At 36.6% G+C, this 15992-nt stretch overlaps 1 protein-coding gene across 1 annotated transcript; it reads right to left on the reverse strand.

Moving 5' to 3' along the window:
* Positions 1-14198: 14198 nt before the first annotated feature.
* Positions 14199-15230, reverse strand: LOC146004879 (uncharacterized). Its single transcript, XM_083143906.1, has one exon. It carries the CDS (start codon positions 15228-15230, stop codon positions 14199-14201), a length of 1032 nt encoding a protein of 343 aa, XP_083000032.1.
* Between the last annotated feature and the right edge of the window lie 762 nt (positions 15231-15992).

Genomic DNA, 15992 nt, shown 5'->3' on the forward strand with positions numbered 1-15992 from the left:
TATTGTTAACAATACCCAAAAGATCCACTACTGTAACTCATTCCATGTTTCTCTCCGGTTTAAATTTTTCCCGCCAAATTTGAAAGGAAGATAACATTTCTTTTCTTGTCTTAGGACAGTTGTTGTAAAATTCCGGAGTTCTTTATATTGTTGCCAGTCGCTTGGATTGTTTGAACGTTTGAACTTTCGTAGCGCGTTATCTCTGATTCTCATCAACAATTTAACATTACTGGTGATCCACTGTGCATTTTTCTTATTGTGCTTTACGATTTTTAGAGGTGCGTCCGTGTAAAAAACATTTTGTATATTTGAGGTCAAAAACTTCACTTTATTATTAACATCATCAAGTAAGTAAAGCTTTGACCAATCTACATCAGTTATATCTTTTACAAAAATTTCTTCGTTGAAGGTATTAAAATTTCTAAAATAAACGTAACTCGCTTGAGGTTCCGGTTTCTGCAACAAGAAATCAGCGTACGCAACGCAGTAATCTGATTTACCGATTGGGACAGTGACGTCAGTTTTAAACAGTAATTCTGTATTGTCAACGGCTATGATGTCAAGCAGCGTTTTACTTTTTTCGGTGATACGGGTTGGTTTATTAACTATTTGCGTTAGACCAAATGAATCAAAAATCGATCTTAAAAACCGTGTTTCTGGTTTATTCGGGGTGCGATAATCGCAGTTTACATCTCCTAACAGGAAGAGATTATCAACCAGTGGACATATTTCGGATATTAATTCTTCGAACAATGTAAGTTTTGTGTATGGGAGATTGGGCGGTCTGTATATGGAACATACACCAAACTGTTTATTCATGTACTTCAGAATCAAAGTTAATGTTTCGATGCCTTCAGTATTTACTTTCGTCTCTATTGTTAAAACAGTTAAGTTAGATTTATGAAAAACTACAATTCTGCCACAGTTTTTCTTGGTTCTATTTTTGTTAGCGTTTCATAACCCTATATACTAATTAGAGATAGTGGTTTTCCGTCCTTTATCCAGCTTTCTGTAATGACAATCAAATCGAAGTCTCCCTCTTTTACAACAAGCAGCAGCTCGTCCATTTTCGGGACTAGCGATCTGACGTTCGCGAGAGCGACACGGAAAAACGAGTCATTGCTTGGCCCTCCCCTTCCCAGCAGCTGGTCATTACCTCGGGGGTTAACGGGAACCGTCCTCACATTTGAGCCCTTGCAAGGAATGCAGTGAAAATCTTTGGATGTTTTCAGGCTTACCAACTATTGAGTACTTGCTATTAAAGAGTAAAGGCTTACCTTGTCTCGATGTTTTAATTGTCGGTATTATGTTATTGGCTTTCTCAAAGTGTAGTTATCTCTTCTGTAATGCTAAGTTGACTGTATCGATGTAACAAAACAGTTATACTAAAGCTGACAACAAAAATAATAAATTGAGAGTCTGCACGTGACTTAAAAACCAATTAGCTTTCGTTCCAGAATCTGAATTATCACTTTTCGATACATTTAGAAAACAAATCTTGAAGCTCTGTGTAGTTGATAAAAACTGAAGAAATTACCAATTACCTTATTGCCCACGTGCAAATAGAGAAAGAGGTAAGGTATGTAGAGTCATTTTCCTCTAAGTTAAAATATAAAGTTAACCTTTTAGGTGAATCTTCAACAAAATATACTAAATCTTCCTTAAACCCCAAGACATTTCGACATTCCGGGATTGCTTTCACAGTGTCTTTTTGTTTCATATTTAAAGAGTCTGCAAGGCAGTGAACAAATATGGCTTTATTTTGCAGTTCAGTAAACTTTGCCTCGAGACCGTTATATAATCCGGGTATGATTGGTGAACCGCCAGAGCATTGTCCTCTACAAGTAAATACAGGCAAATCAAATCGTCTTTCAATGTCGGTAGTGATATCAAACAGAACCTTGGAACTTGGCTGTTTAGCTTTTTACAGCCCTAAGAAATATTCTTCTGCCTCTTGTGAAGTGTTAACGAGTTTTAAGAGATACTATATTATTCTTTGGTGGCTATGTATGTTGTTTCATCTGCATCTCTTGCAAAGTATCCAGCACTTTTGATGCCGGGTAAACCTTCATATTTGAAATTCTGGAGGTATTTTCAAGATGGAGGGTTTCAAGATAACCACCATGATGCATATTAGCCCCATCTGGTGTGCCCCACTCCCATTACCTATATCCACCATCATCCTCCGTCAAAAACTGTTTTCAAATTAAAAGGGCGGTGCTGGACTTTTGCCTCACCCTCTATTTCTACTTGAACGTTGATCATATTTGAATATGTTAGATTTTACTTGTAGCATATGATAAACGAATGTAATTAAACGCTTTTTTTGTGCAAGTTGAATTTTAAGGGCTTGTCTTTAAAGTATCAATGAACAGTTGCCACCGATCAGGACTATGTATCATTTCATTGAATTCATAAGTCCGTCAGTGCCTTTTCAATGAGTTTAATCACCTTCGGCATTAAGCAATTGCTCTGTCGTTTTTTCCAGCGTGAAATGTTATATCTCGTTCAAATGGTTGCAAAAGAGATCAAAAGATCCACTACTGTAACCTGATGCCAAAGCTTCTGCATTTATATTATATTAACATTATCATCATCATCATTATTAATATTATTTGCAGTTTATGATCCCTGAAATCATTTTGTCTTGTTTTTTGTGGTCTTGTTGTTAGAGAAGTCTGTGCTTGGCACGTAGTGTGTATCCCTTGATAATGATGGTTTTGTTCTTCTATACTTGAAGAAGCACTGATATTTTCGTCAGAGTATACAGAAACATTGCCTGGAGGTCAAGAACGAAACGTCCTTCATCATGAGGCACTGGCCAAATTGCAGATGGTATATATGGGTACACAAGTGTTTATTTTTGTTCCCAGATATCCTTTTTGCAATAGCAGACGCAATGGACAAGGACAGTGAGTACTGTGATAGGCAGGCTTCATCAAAACATTGGGAACAAAGCAACATATTACATTTGTATCCGTTCACGCGTGCATTGAATTTGGATGATCGCGTAGTACAGCTCAGATGAGGTTGCCATGTTTTTATGGTTATTCTCTACCTCATATGGATTTTTATAGCTGGAGTAATAGAACACTTACTCGAAGAAAAATGTAATTTCTTCACAAGTACAAGGTGTCCGTAGATTAGTATACACTTTCAGGTTACTTGCAAAATCAAACGGCCCTAGAACTGATCTCCACATGCACACCATACGATGGTTCAGTTTCATCCATGTTCGCTGCACAATGTCCAGTGTTACACTCTTCTAAATTCTCGCTCGACTTCTGTTAGGGATGTTAACTCAGCAAGCCACAAGAAATAGCTTTTTGCTATGGAGTCGCCATTTTCTGTTAATTGAGCAAAATAACGCAACCACTTTCCGGAATCCCGAACAAGCACAACGTTAACATTCTTTCACAGTTGTCAATTTTTCCGTCACAGAGAAGACATATGCAATTTTGTTTCCATTCTAGAAGGAGAGGAAATGATACACATAATTTATAGACACCCTATACAGCACAAGTTAGTCGGCCTATTTTCACACTCCGGGACATTTCTTATTAATACACTGCATGATCTATAGCAATAGATTTTATTTCATGCTAAACAAATGTGTAGCAAGAAAATCTGATCACGTGATAAGATTGTGCTAAGGAAACCGCTGAGTTGCAGTGTTGCTAAGGTTTATAAGATATGACCCAAATAATAATGAATGCGAATAGAATCGTAATTTCAAGATATGGCTGTAATAACAAAATTTGAGCTAAAGTGTCAATGCCATCTTCGAATTCAGTGACCCTGCATTTGCAAAGATTAGCTAGTCTTGATTCCATTACATTTGTTAGCTAAACAGCATCATTGAGTTATTTTTGTTCTTGTTTATATATGCGGTGTGCGGTCCAATGTGACGATGGTGTAGTTAGGTAGTTTGAGCTCCTGTTCCTGTAATATGTGTTTAGCTGATAAGTAGTCCCGGGTTCGATACCTTGTGCAGTCACATTGTGTAACCTCTATGTGTATAAAGTGGAAATAAAACAAGAAATCAATCAGACATAATATTGTTATCTGGGAGTCATATATTGTCGATTTCATACGACCATCGGTAGATTATTGAGATAGGTGATGCAGCCGGAAAACTAATAATAAACTGATATTACTTTAACGGTAACGGTAATAGCAGGCTATTGGACATCTTAAAATAACCCTAGTAGGCACTTTATCCAGCTTTCGTAAATCTAGCTCCTTCAAAGTCAGTTTTTACCACATTTTAGCTGACATCTAGTAGATTTAAACACATCAGCTTTGGAAACTCTGCCAAGATGGCCGTTGAGACAAGGAAAAGGTATTGTGCTGATCGGAGTATTATATAATTTCTTGGGAATTTCAAAGGTCCTATGGCATAGAAAAAGGTATCAACGGGAACACAACAGATTGATGAAGAATTTAACAAACGGAAAAGTCGAAACTTCTATTTGATTAGTTGCAACTTGACGTTGAAGTTATTGAGTTTTTTTCTCCATAAGAAATACATGAGATTTTCAAAATACTAAATCATGAAGTGTGTGCAGCTTAATAATCGACATAAGAAATAATACTTCAAGTTCCAAAATTGGGAGAAATTCAATATAGTGGTTACGCTAGGTTTTTCTAATAGCATTACCATTCCGACGATATTGAAATAAATGTACATTTGCAACGTAACTGTAACTCTTCATCTTAATCTGAGAGTGACTAAAGGTCGACTGTCCGCCTTCACTTATTCCAGACCAACTTTTTATTTTACATTTAATCATCTTTATTCCCGGCTAGGACTAATCTCAGATCATTATGATGTGAAGGGACAGTATACTTTCTGAAGCCATGTTGTAGGCAAGCTTCGATTATATTTTCTGTGCAATAAATGGTTATATAGTTAAACCGTTTTGTACACTAATTCAAAGCCGCTGGGTGGTATGTGAAAATATTTTGTAACACTGAAAAATATAGCCATTATGATTCAAGTAAGAGAAAACTGTTATGTAGGAAAAGTATATTTACTTGTAGTAGCGGAAAATTGCTACAACTCGCGTCATTGAACAGCCGTGTGGATGTAAAATTGTTAATCACACAGGCGTTGAAAAAAGGTTGAAGTAAGATATATCTCCTCTTTTAGATTTAGTCACTTTCAAAAATTCTCCCCCAGCGTATTTCTATTCCACGTTGAATGGAACCTTGTAGATACCAAGAGAATTGTGGCTTGCAAAATTATTGAAATTCAATGTGAATTATCCTTTCTGGTATCTCTCTTGCCTTCTCGCTTGCATGTTGCATGTAGCAGACGCTGACATTCAAACATCGGAAACATATGCTATTTTTTACATTTCTCGCACAATCCTCACACAAAAAAACAGAACATCTATTGCCAGATATTTGAGACACACTGAAAGAAAATATACAACTTAGGGTCGAGACGCCAGAATCTGCTCTCGCGGAAGTAAGCTTCATTAACTTGGTTTTAATTCCATACTATGCAAACAAACCTCTTCTGGGACTGGACTTACAGTTTATAGTGCCATGCACCTCCACCGGGTATCGAACTCGGTGCTTCTTGATTAGAAGGCAAGAGCGTTAGAAAGTGAGATTGACTTTTGGATAAGGACTAAAAAGATAGCAAATTCTACCATCAGTACCGCTTATAACTCTTAACTAAATATAATACGACTGTTTAATTATTCATTCCGTAATCACCCAGCACACAGAACAACACAATGTGTGTGTATGTGTGTTTTGTTAGAGTGCGTGCGTGTGTGTTTGTGTGCATCCTTGACATTAATAAATTACTTAATTGAATTTGTGTTTAAAGTCCACTTAGCTAGGGAATGAACCTAGAGTTTTAAGTGAAACTTTTACCACTATATGCCTCCAACAGGTATCAAAGTTTCTGGATTATAAGAACATACTAGAATCATGTGCTATTTGGGTTATTAACTTCTCACGTGTGGCCGAGGTGTGCGACGGTCAGTTGGAATTCATAAACGAAAATGAAACACCCTTATGTCCGTTAATGCTCAAGCAATCCATTGTATTCTAAGTTTTAATTTATTGACAATACGTACTTAACACAAGAAAAAATTAATATTGAGACTGAATCTGATTAGTTTTTCTTTGTCTAAGTTCTAAAATATGGACAAGAAATTTTGTGTTAATAGGATAAGACCGTGATCGAAACGGGGGTTGGAAGGGAATAATGCAAAAGGGTGATAGAATAGAAAAGTAAAATGTCTCGTAACCTGATCGATTTATCTGAGGTTAGTTTCTATCGCGGAACAGATAGATGGAATTTTGAAAATCATCATTGTCAAGAGTTAGAAATTAAGGATAAAGAGCTGAGAGGCATAATAGTTATAAATAGATGAAGCATATGGATCGATATGCACATTAACAATTTTTCAAAAATTCCTCATTATCGCAAAAGATCTTCATTTTCACAATATTTTAAACAGGTATAAGAGATTAGAAGGAGATGGCAATTACCTTCAGAACTAGTGCAAACTAAGACCACGACTAGGACCTACATTGTAGGAGTCTGTACTTGAACAAGGGTCTGACCCTTTTACCGAGAACGGTATGACTTGAAGCGTCTTTTGAAATGGCCGATTCGCTTGAATTTGAGCCAATATCGCCGTTAAAACAACGTCGTGCGGGGAGACACGTCTGAAGACGGAGTTTATATGCAAGGTCCGTAAAGTTGAAATTGAGACCTGTTTGCAAAGAAAAATTTTAACTTTAATTGTTTCACTATACCTTTGTCGACAGAGAAACAGGAGCAGGTTCTGCAACTCAGACGAAGTCATGCGTCATGCATCAAAGAAACGTCTCTCTGTATATATCAAGACGGCACGACGTTTCAAAATTCTTCCGACTTTCTTATAACATCTCAACGTTGACAAAATTCAAGGTATGAAACGATGGCGTTAAGTGACAGGTCTTGATAAATCTCTTCTGGACGGTACGGGAGGAGAAGGTTTCGAACCTGTACTCAAGGCTGGTGTAATTCTATGTGTATGCTTTGCGCTGGAGGGACTGAAATTATACGTCATCCCAATTTACAATCTAGCGATGGGGACTATATACAGCGATGATTTTTATAAACATCTCCATATGTTTTTTTTTCATAAATTGAAATACATTTTTCTGATGCAAACATCATACTAGCAGGGAAAATGAATTTGACAATACAGGGCGGCGATGTAGTTGGAGGGAACAAGGAGGAATAAGGTAGAGGGATATTGCATGACACACAGGTGATTTCCAGAGTAAACACATCCGAGTAGTAGCTGAGTAATCTTTTCTTTCACACAGCAAGCATGAGAGTGATATTTTATTGCAAAAACGTACGAGAAAATTGGTAAGTAGTAAGCAACCAAATGCACTGTTTGTAGAAATTTTCAAGAAAGAATAAAGAGAAGAACGACACTTCTATGTAATATATCGGGTGAATAGTTCTAAAATTATAAATGTTCAAAATTTCGAAGTAAACGCCACGCAGTATATTTCAAGAAAGGAAATGCTCGGTTAATGGACGCGTTGCATGCAAAACTTCAAATGCGATTTTTGTAAGGTCAAATACGTGAATCAACACACCATTCCCACTACAAGATTCTTGAAACCAAGATATTATTTTCACCATTAATGTATTCCACCAATATTTCGATACGTGGCAGAAGATAAAAAAATTGTAGCATTCTGGAAAAACAACTACATCTGAAAATAAAGGAAAAGAAATTCGCGTCTCCAGTTGCGAGACAATTGGAAAACTTATATGCTAAGTAAATGATAATCTTCAAGTAAAAGATGTAGGTGAATGTCCAGTATTACAGCTTCACGTTCTCAAGGATGTGTGTTCGAGCCTGGTCAAAGAATATATATATTATTTGCCAATGAAGCACCATCATGTGTGTGTTCGAATCCTAATTTAGACAGTGATTCTTTTTTTAAATTTGTAAGCACAGTTTCGATTCTCGAATATCTTTAAATGTGGGAAGTGCATACCACATGCATTATTATTACATTATTTTACCTGCTAATTTATGAAAAGCGCCATAGATTTTCCTTCTTAATAAAGTCAATTTACATTTGCTTAACAAATATAGATTTGTCAGATCATTCCTACTTTCACTACTTTCTAAAAATAAAATGCCTCTATATTTTAAAGTAAAGATTAGTTAGAATTTGTTAACACAAGTTTACATTGTGACTTACAAATACGTGTAGCTTAATCTGTATCTAAATATATATTTTTCTGGGATCCGACAATAAGGATGAGTCAGACGCATATACTTTTACCCTGCAAATGGATAAGAATGTAAATCGAGATGATACTGTTTGGTCAAAAAACAAAGTGCTAATGGTAGTCTTCAGACAATTACTTTAGATGCTCTTGAATAATAATAATAATAACACATGGCGCGACATTTCTCAAAGGACCTTAGCCTATCACCCGACTGACAGTCTCCCTCCCAGATCCTATGTAGAGGTGTGGTTTCTTCAACCGGTATTGAGTTAACGTGGGGTCGGCACGTCAAACTCCCAGCCTTTACAAGAGATTTTCGAGACCGGATTACACTACTTACTCGTATCTCTCCAATTTCCTCACGATGGTGGGTTGTTACATGTCCTATACACAGCCGAGAACCCAGATACTAAACAAAGTCATACTCGAACCAATGCCGTCCTTCAGTCGGAGGTTGACTCATATAACCAACCTAATATGTTCTTAGCTACTATAATTTTCGTTTTAATAATTGAAATCTATACAGTGTAAATTGTATTCTTAACTCGAATAATATTTTCTTTTAAATAACAGCTCGAATTCTTTACGTGGTTGCTAAGAATTTCCATATTAACGTTGCACTGTTTCCTGATCTTGAGCGATACGCAATGTAAGAACTGCATGTCTTGTTCACATGCCTTTCCAAATTTTGTAAGAAATTTAATATCAAGTAGTTGCTATCAAAACCATTACATTTGTATTAAAAATAAGTGACATGTGTATTTAATCCTATCCTAGGTACACAATAGATGGCACAGCACTGTTAAAAAAAGCGTTTGATGAGAGGTGAACCCAGTTTTTCACATTTTTCTCGGTTGTCACAGATGCCAATTTTCTCTAGGTTTTCTTTGTTCTCCTTGGGGCAAACACAAACATCCATGCCCGAAACGAGTATTGATAATATCGCTTGTTAGCCAGCAATGTCCGAGGAAAAGTTTGATACCCGGTTTAAATGCAAGTGTTTAGGATCCCACTTTAAACTGTAGGCACAGTTCGGTATTAGCTTTCAAACTCTGTATAAAGTGGACTTAAAAGAAGAAAAAATCCGATGAAAAGCACTACAAGATTTCGATGCTTTCCAAGTGCCTTGATAAGGCGAAGCTATTGTACGACTTTCAAGCAGCCAAGTGGCCTCGTGGTTGCGAATAAGTTTTGCGTCCCGAAGGTTTTGGGTTCGATTCCCCTTCTACTGCACATTTTCTTTAAATAACTCGAGCAACAAATTTTTGCGTTTTATTTAATAAGTTATTGAAATAAATGTTAAATATATTATTTATTTATTTTTTTGTGTAAATCTCTATTTTAGCCGTTTTCAATTTTATTTATGAAAATGATTTTTACGATAGTTCTCCACTTTTATCATCATTGTACAAACATTTACATATTAATTGTGCACGTGTTTTATTCAAAAAATGTTATGCCTGGCGAAACGTATACATTTTTTCGAGAAAATGATCCAGAAATAAATATAATACTATTCACAAGTAATTATCCAAAAAGTTTGAAAAACAAAATTAAATTCAAAATTCAACAATTTGCACAGGAAATAAAATACGAATGTGTGCAATAAATAATATGAAATAAATAGTTGCTCGAGTTAACAAAAAAAATTGAGACAATCAAACGGAATCGACCCAAGTACCTTCTACGTGTAAAACTAACACGCTACCGCCACACCACAGAGACTTCTGGCAGTCGGAAAATATATTCGTCTTGTGAGTAATGCTTGCTGAGTTTCTAATCTTTGAAGCGTTTTTTCTCGGAAATGACTTGCTAATGTAATTGTTGTTGTGTGTCACGGAGTTATGTTTACTGAAACATTTGAGCACACAATCGAACATACAGAGAAATGTTCCTTCTCCACACCATTACTTTTCTCTGAGTTCAAAAAATATCCGGAGTCCAAACTCACTGCTAGTTGCCCAGTTATACATATATAGTTGTCTTCAGCTTACTATTTTGGGACAGCAAACCACACAGAGTATAATGTAAGATAGAAGGCAATTATTTCCCCGTCTCTTCACACTGGTAATTTTATTACAACTTTTGGAGTTATTTTGCTACAGAAACGGATCTTATAATTGAAGTCGTATCTCATGTGATGGCTTGATTCAGGTTTTCTGACAAAAGCAGGACAGGCTACTCAAGAACAGTAATTTCCTAATGTTTATATATGTTTCCTTCCTCATCCAGTATAATGCATACGAGCGCATACCACAAATATGTATGAAAAATATTTGTTAATTTTTAACTTCTTTTAGAATTGAATTTCTATCATGATATTCTGCAAAAAAACAAAGGCTTTCCTTTTTAAAAACTACAGTGAATATTTTTTTATTTCATTTGGAAACTAAAATTGACTTCAGTATTTTCATGCAGTACACAGGAGATTATAAACAAACTCTAAAACATACTTTTGCTCGTTGCATCACGTTATTTCAACAATCAAAACACAAAATTAAGGACATGCTCAAGTAAAATTATACTTCTTTGATTACGAAGTGATTTACGGGCTCAACGTCAAGTTTGGATTTGTCGGTTTTCCAAATATTAATAACTTTGAAAATTCTCTTTCAGTTGGCGGAATGTCCCTGAAATTAAATGCCATATTTAAAATCGTGTTTTGTTTCTTTATAGAAAACTTCGAGTTTACAATTTAGTTCATCAAACCAACCTATGTTCTCCTCCCTTGTTTATTTATAGTAATAACTAAAAGCGCATTGAAGCATAGAAAAACCTTTCACTGTTCATAAGTCAGCCATTTTTCTCTGCAGTTTTCAATGCGACATACAGGCTCTCTGATCGTGCATCTTACGCTTCACATAAGGGTATGATCCACTTAATTTAATATCATTTATAAGTTTATTGAAGCGAAATTCTTCATTTTTTTCTTTCAGTATCTGATATCAATATAACATTAGCTACTGCCATATTAACACTGAAAACTAAAAAAAACTGAATGATAACCCAGGCCTCGCTGATGAAAGGTCTACACACTAACCAACACTATCAATAATATTACATTATTTTTCTCCAGTCAGTCTGTTCCCTTCTTAGAAGTTAAAACTTAGCTTTGTCTGTGTGTTTTGACGTGCATGTGTGTGACAAGAGTGGTGTGAACGTGTATCGGATGTTGTTCTAGGTATCATTTTCGTTCAAAGCAAAAATATAATTGTAAAATATAGAACTTAGTGTAGTTCAAGACGTAAAAATAGAAACCCAGTCCGTCAGGTTCGTTCCCAAACAACATTAAATAAAGTACCTAGTATTATTCCATGTCAGGAACACGAGACATTACGTCCGATAATTTTCATCTCTTATTTCTCTATGGCATCACTGCTCAATTTGCAGATATATATACCTGTGAGTAGTATACAAGCCTCAGAATTGCAATGCTGGTTGGGTTGTTTAGTCACAAGGCGTTTAGTGTCAGACATCAGTGCTTTTTCAATAGGGTCGTTACAACTCAGAAGTGTCCGTAACCCTACTAAATTGGATTCTAATGTTTAAACAAGCAGTGCTATAAGGGAGTATCGAAACGGGGACCATTTTTTCTGTGCGTAGGTATCATAGTGACCGGATCACACCGTCCATCTTATTTCATTTCCTTATATGCTGCTACCCACGTGTTAAAACCATATGGTACTCTTTTAGCTAGGGTAAGCTTTCCTGTAATTTGCCCTGCCCAGTTCTTTGGCACGTTGATGAATATTTGTAGAAATTAAGATCTGTGTGAAACTAGAAACATTTGTCTTTTCCCCCCCCATGTTGCCCTGTCTTCCATTGATGATATTTGCAAGCGGCGTCTATTTCGTTTGTTTTTTCTTGTGGAATAATCGCGTATATTTGGAAGGCTTCTGAGATTTTCAACATTTCTGCTCAATTCTAAACAGGTAGGTTAAGGAATATGTTTTCATGTTTCTCTTGTTATTCATTGTTGTAATGAAATTATTGGGCATGGTTCTTCTTTAACGGTTAGCTAGACCCTAAAGTGCATTGACGTCCATTGCCAACAAATTGTTTAATCGCTGCACGCTTTCAAGGGTACCAATAATTGGTATTGCTAATGTGCATGATGCCCATTTACTTGGCACAAGAGCCAATAGCTCGAAATTTGGAAGAAATAGACCTTTCATGCTTCTAATACTACCACGGTCCTATTTGAAACACAAGAATGACGATGCGAGTGTTCTGATTTTCTTAGCTTGATGTTAACCAGTAGTTGCCAGCAGTGACAAGTACCAGCATTCACACTGACAACTAATGGTATAGTCTTTCGGTATTTAATCCATTTGACTGATTTACTTTTCTGAGTTCTTTCATAATTTTCATTAGGCATATTCCTATTTAAATTGTTTTATAACTACAATATTGGCTTATCTACTACGTAGCCTTCAATAACTGTGAATGTTAGAGGCTTAGCACATTGTAAATATGGACTGCCAATAACTGGGCACAAATGTGATAATAACTGGTCAGCATATGCCAACAACTAGACATTATCAGGTTGTGAATAAAAAATAAATTAAATAACTGCTTTCTGTTTTTACTATGTCTCAATCGCTATCACTTCAGAATAGGTGTCAAAGTTTATAAAATACCCAAACACAAAAAATGTAATGATACAAAATGTGTAATTCATTTTTTTACAACTAGTTACTCTTACCCTAATAATCATAGAAAGTATTTCAAGGAGTATATTACAAATAAATTGTGTTTCTTGAAATCACTAAACATTATGTTCTCCTAATAAATATACATAAGGTAAACGGGTAAATGTATTATTCCGTCACAGATAGGGTGGCCACATTTATTGCATGATTTAACAGTCTACATTAGAAGCCGATTGGCAGGCTTCGTGATCTGTCTGAGTTCACAATCCACACAGTGAACGTGAAAGTTTTCTCAGCACTATGCCGGCATCCTTCATTGTTTTGCATCAGGAGACACAGGAATTTGTAAAGGAGGTATATGCAGGCGAGTATCAAGGAATGGGCGAAATTCGCAAACTACTTCCCTGAATAAGCCTCCCATCTCATTCGGTAAATACAAAAAAATGTATGAAAAAAGATTGAGGGAAAAATAGAGGGATTGATTTTGTGTTTTAAGTCCACTTTATGCGCAAAAGGCTAATATGGACTGGACCTAAAATTTAAAGTAGTATCCGAACCGCAATGAACCTCCACCAGCTTTCGAATCTGGAACCTCTTGATTGTTAGGCTACGACGTCACTACTGCGCCATTAGGAAGACCCTGATAAATAATGGAAAAGACTAATTTTTTTAGGAAATAAAGTTAAAACATTCTGTTTATAGCTGGCTTTAAATTTTAGTTAAAAGATATAATCCGTCAAATCAGGGGCGTATCATAGAGGCGGGACATTTTTAATTTTAATGAGATTCGGAAAGAGTTAACATTATTGTTATATTTCGGGACATATAATAAAGACTCGGTTGCTGTGGCCAAATCTGGAACTAACTATGGCATGAGAAATTATTTGCAACGTGATAATGAAACTTCATATTTATAACTTGCCATATGGTCCACATAATTAAACACGCAGGCAGCGTTGTTCTTCCGATAATTTAGCTTTCCAATATTCTACAAATGTCCTTAGCGAAGATGAATTGTACATTAATCTCTCCCTTCCGAGCTCAGTAGAATTGTCTTCAACGTCTGGAAGACAATTATCTCTCAAACAAGTCCCGTGGCGGCGCATGACACGTTCAATTTCGATGAGCGCCGAATTGTATGCACGGAGGGTATTATTACGAATGCTTTCCAGGAAATCTTCAGAGAGACACTTGTTGAAATTCGTCCCACAAATCTGAAGCTGGATCACCAGTATTGCAGAGCAAAACGAAAAAAGAGCGCAAGTTGTGTGCAGTCATAATATTCTATATTCCTCCTCGTTATTGATAAGACCCAGTGCTCGGGCTGCTTCTTGAAAGGTGGAGCAACACTCCTCTCCTCGTCTAATCAGGTCTCCAAAACTACGGCAGGCGAATCTAGAAAGCAATATACGAAGATAATACAATTCTCCTCTGTTAGAAGCAACCCAGAAAAGACGAGCAACCACAGTACCCCGTTGTCTGAATGTTATAAAATGTCTCCCATCAGGATGCATGTGTATGGGGACTGCTGTAGTTTTGAGTCGCCTAGTATGAACAATATATTTTTCATGAAAATCAATGTACGTTAGGTTGTCGAACTCTGGCAAAGATGGTCGATTTAAATATATGGTAAGCTTAGATGAAGACCGCTGAACAGCCTCAGCCTCCTCACCTGGTCGGAATATCAGTACCTGCTTTCCTTCTAGATGTACAGGTAATATTTCTACAGTAGGTTCCCTGTCCGTTATATTAAACTCCAGTACCCGCCAAGCTGCGTCACGTGCTTCGATACACCTCTTTGTAACATATTGCTCAACTTCATTAACCTTATATTCGGCCACCACAGCGACACGCCTCAATGAACTTGCTTTGGTTATATATTTGAAAAGATACTTCACAACTATTCGTGCAGAAGCAATCTCAAGATTTATGTGACATTCATATTTCAGCAGTAAGGAAGAGTTGTATGGCACCACCCACGAATCGCTAATTTGTACCTGTCGGCCACATTGCTGAAGCAAGGCAGTATTTTCAGTATTCCTACGGTAGTGAACAAATCCTCTATCGTCTATGTATGTGACTTGTGTATGAGGCTTTGGGAACCATTTTCTGCATTGCTGTTTCTCAGCATCCCAACATGGCAGGTTCGTGCGATTTGGCGGGCCGCACGGACCATGGATCATGTGACGAATAACAAGCTCTCTCAGTCTACAACCCGCTTCCTCAGATCCTGGAATGTCAGCTCGTATCACTCTGTCAATATCCGTAGACTGCCTAGGACCGCCCCCTTCGATTCTGAAACACATGTGCGCATGCGGTAATCCCCTCATTTGGAACTCTACCACCCACACAATGTATACTACTTTCCCAAGAAAAGCAACACTCCTAAGGTCACGTAGTATCTCCTCCAGTTTTATATGGAACACCCTACAGCACACTTGAGGTTCACTCTTGCATGTTCTGTGAGTCGATAGCCTGATTTCTGGTCACTGGCCGTAAGTTGTAAATGTCAGAAAATATGTAGGGCCACCAAGTAGTCCTACTAATGCCATTGCATCTAAATAACTCATCTTCATGTATCTAGGTCCACCAGTGAATGTGTTAGGGAGGTAAATTCGACCAGGTATGAAACCACCCTCTCCTAGAACGGTTTCATCTCTGCGGATAGTATTCACTACATGCTCTCTTTGATCAGATGTCCCCATCTCTAAGTCCAACATGTGGTTCCTGTTGGCTGTAACAACCCTTGATTCCACCTATCTTGACACAGTTATTTCTTACTCACTTTATTATTAAGAAAATATACAATTTTGAATATTTTGTAAATTTTACCACATTAGAGCCCGTACACACACAGAGTTACGTTCAAAACTATCCAAATAAACAAAACGTATATATTGGTAAACTCAATGCGAATATATTTACATCTTGGTTGTTTTAATTAAATGTTTAGAGGTAAAATAACAAACAATTATTTAGAGCGTTTGCCGTGCTTGTTCTTAATCATGGAAACGAAAGTTGCTAGGGAACTTACAGAAAGTTTACTTTCACCTCAAGAACTAATGTAA

The sequence above is a fragment of the Lepisma saccharinum genome, chromosome 22 (genome assembly GCF_977018435.1).
Source record: "Lepisma saccharinum chromosome 22, izLepSacc3.1, whole genome shotgun sequence".
Classification (NCBI taxonomy): Eukaryota; Metazoa; Arthropoda; class Insecta; order Zygentoma; family Lepismatidae; genus Lepisma; species Lepisma saccharinum.

Excerpts from the sequence above, each read along its gene's own strand:
- LOC146004879 (XM_083143906.1), bottom strand. The coding sequence starts at position 15,230 with ATGTGTTTCAGAATCGAAGGGGGCGGTCCTAGGCAGTCTACGGATATT.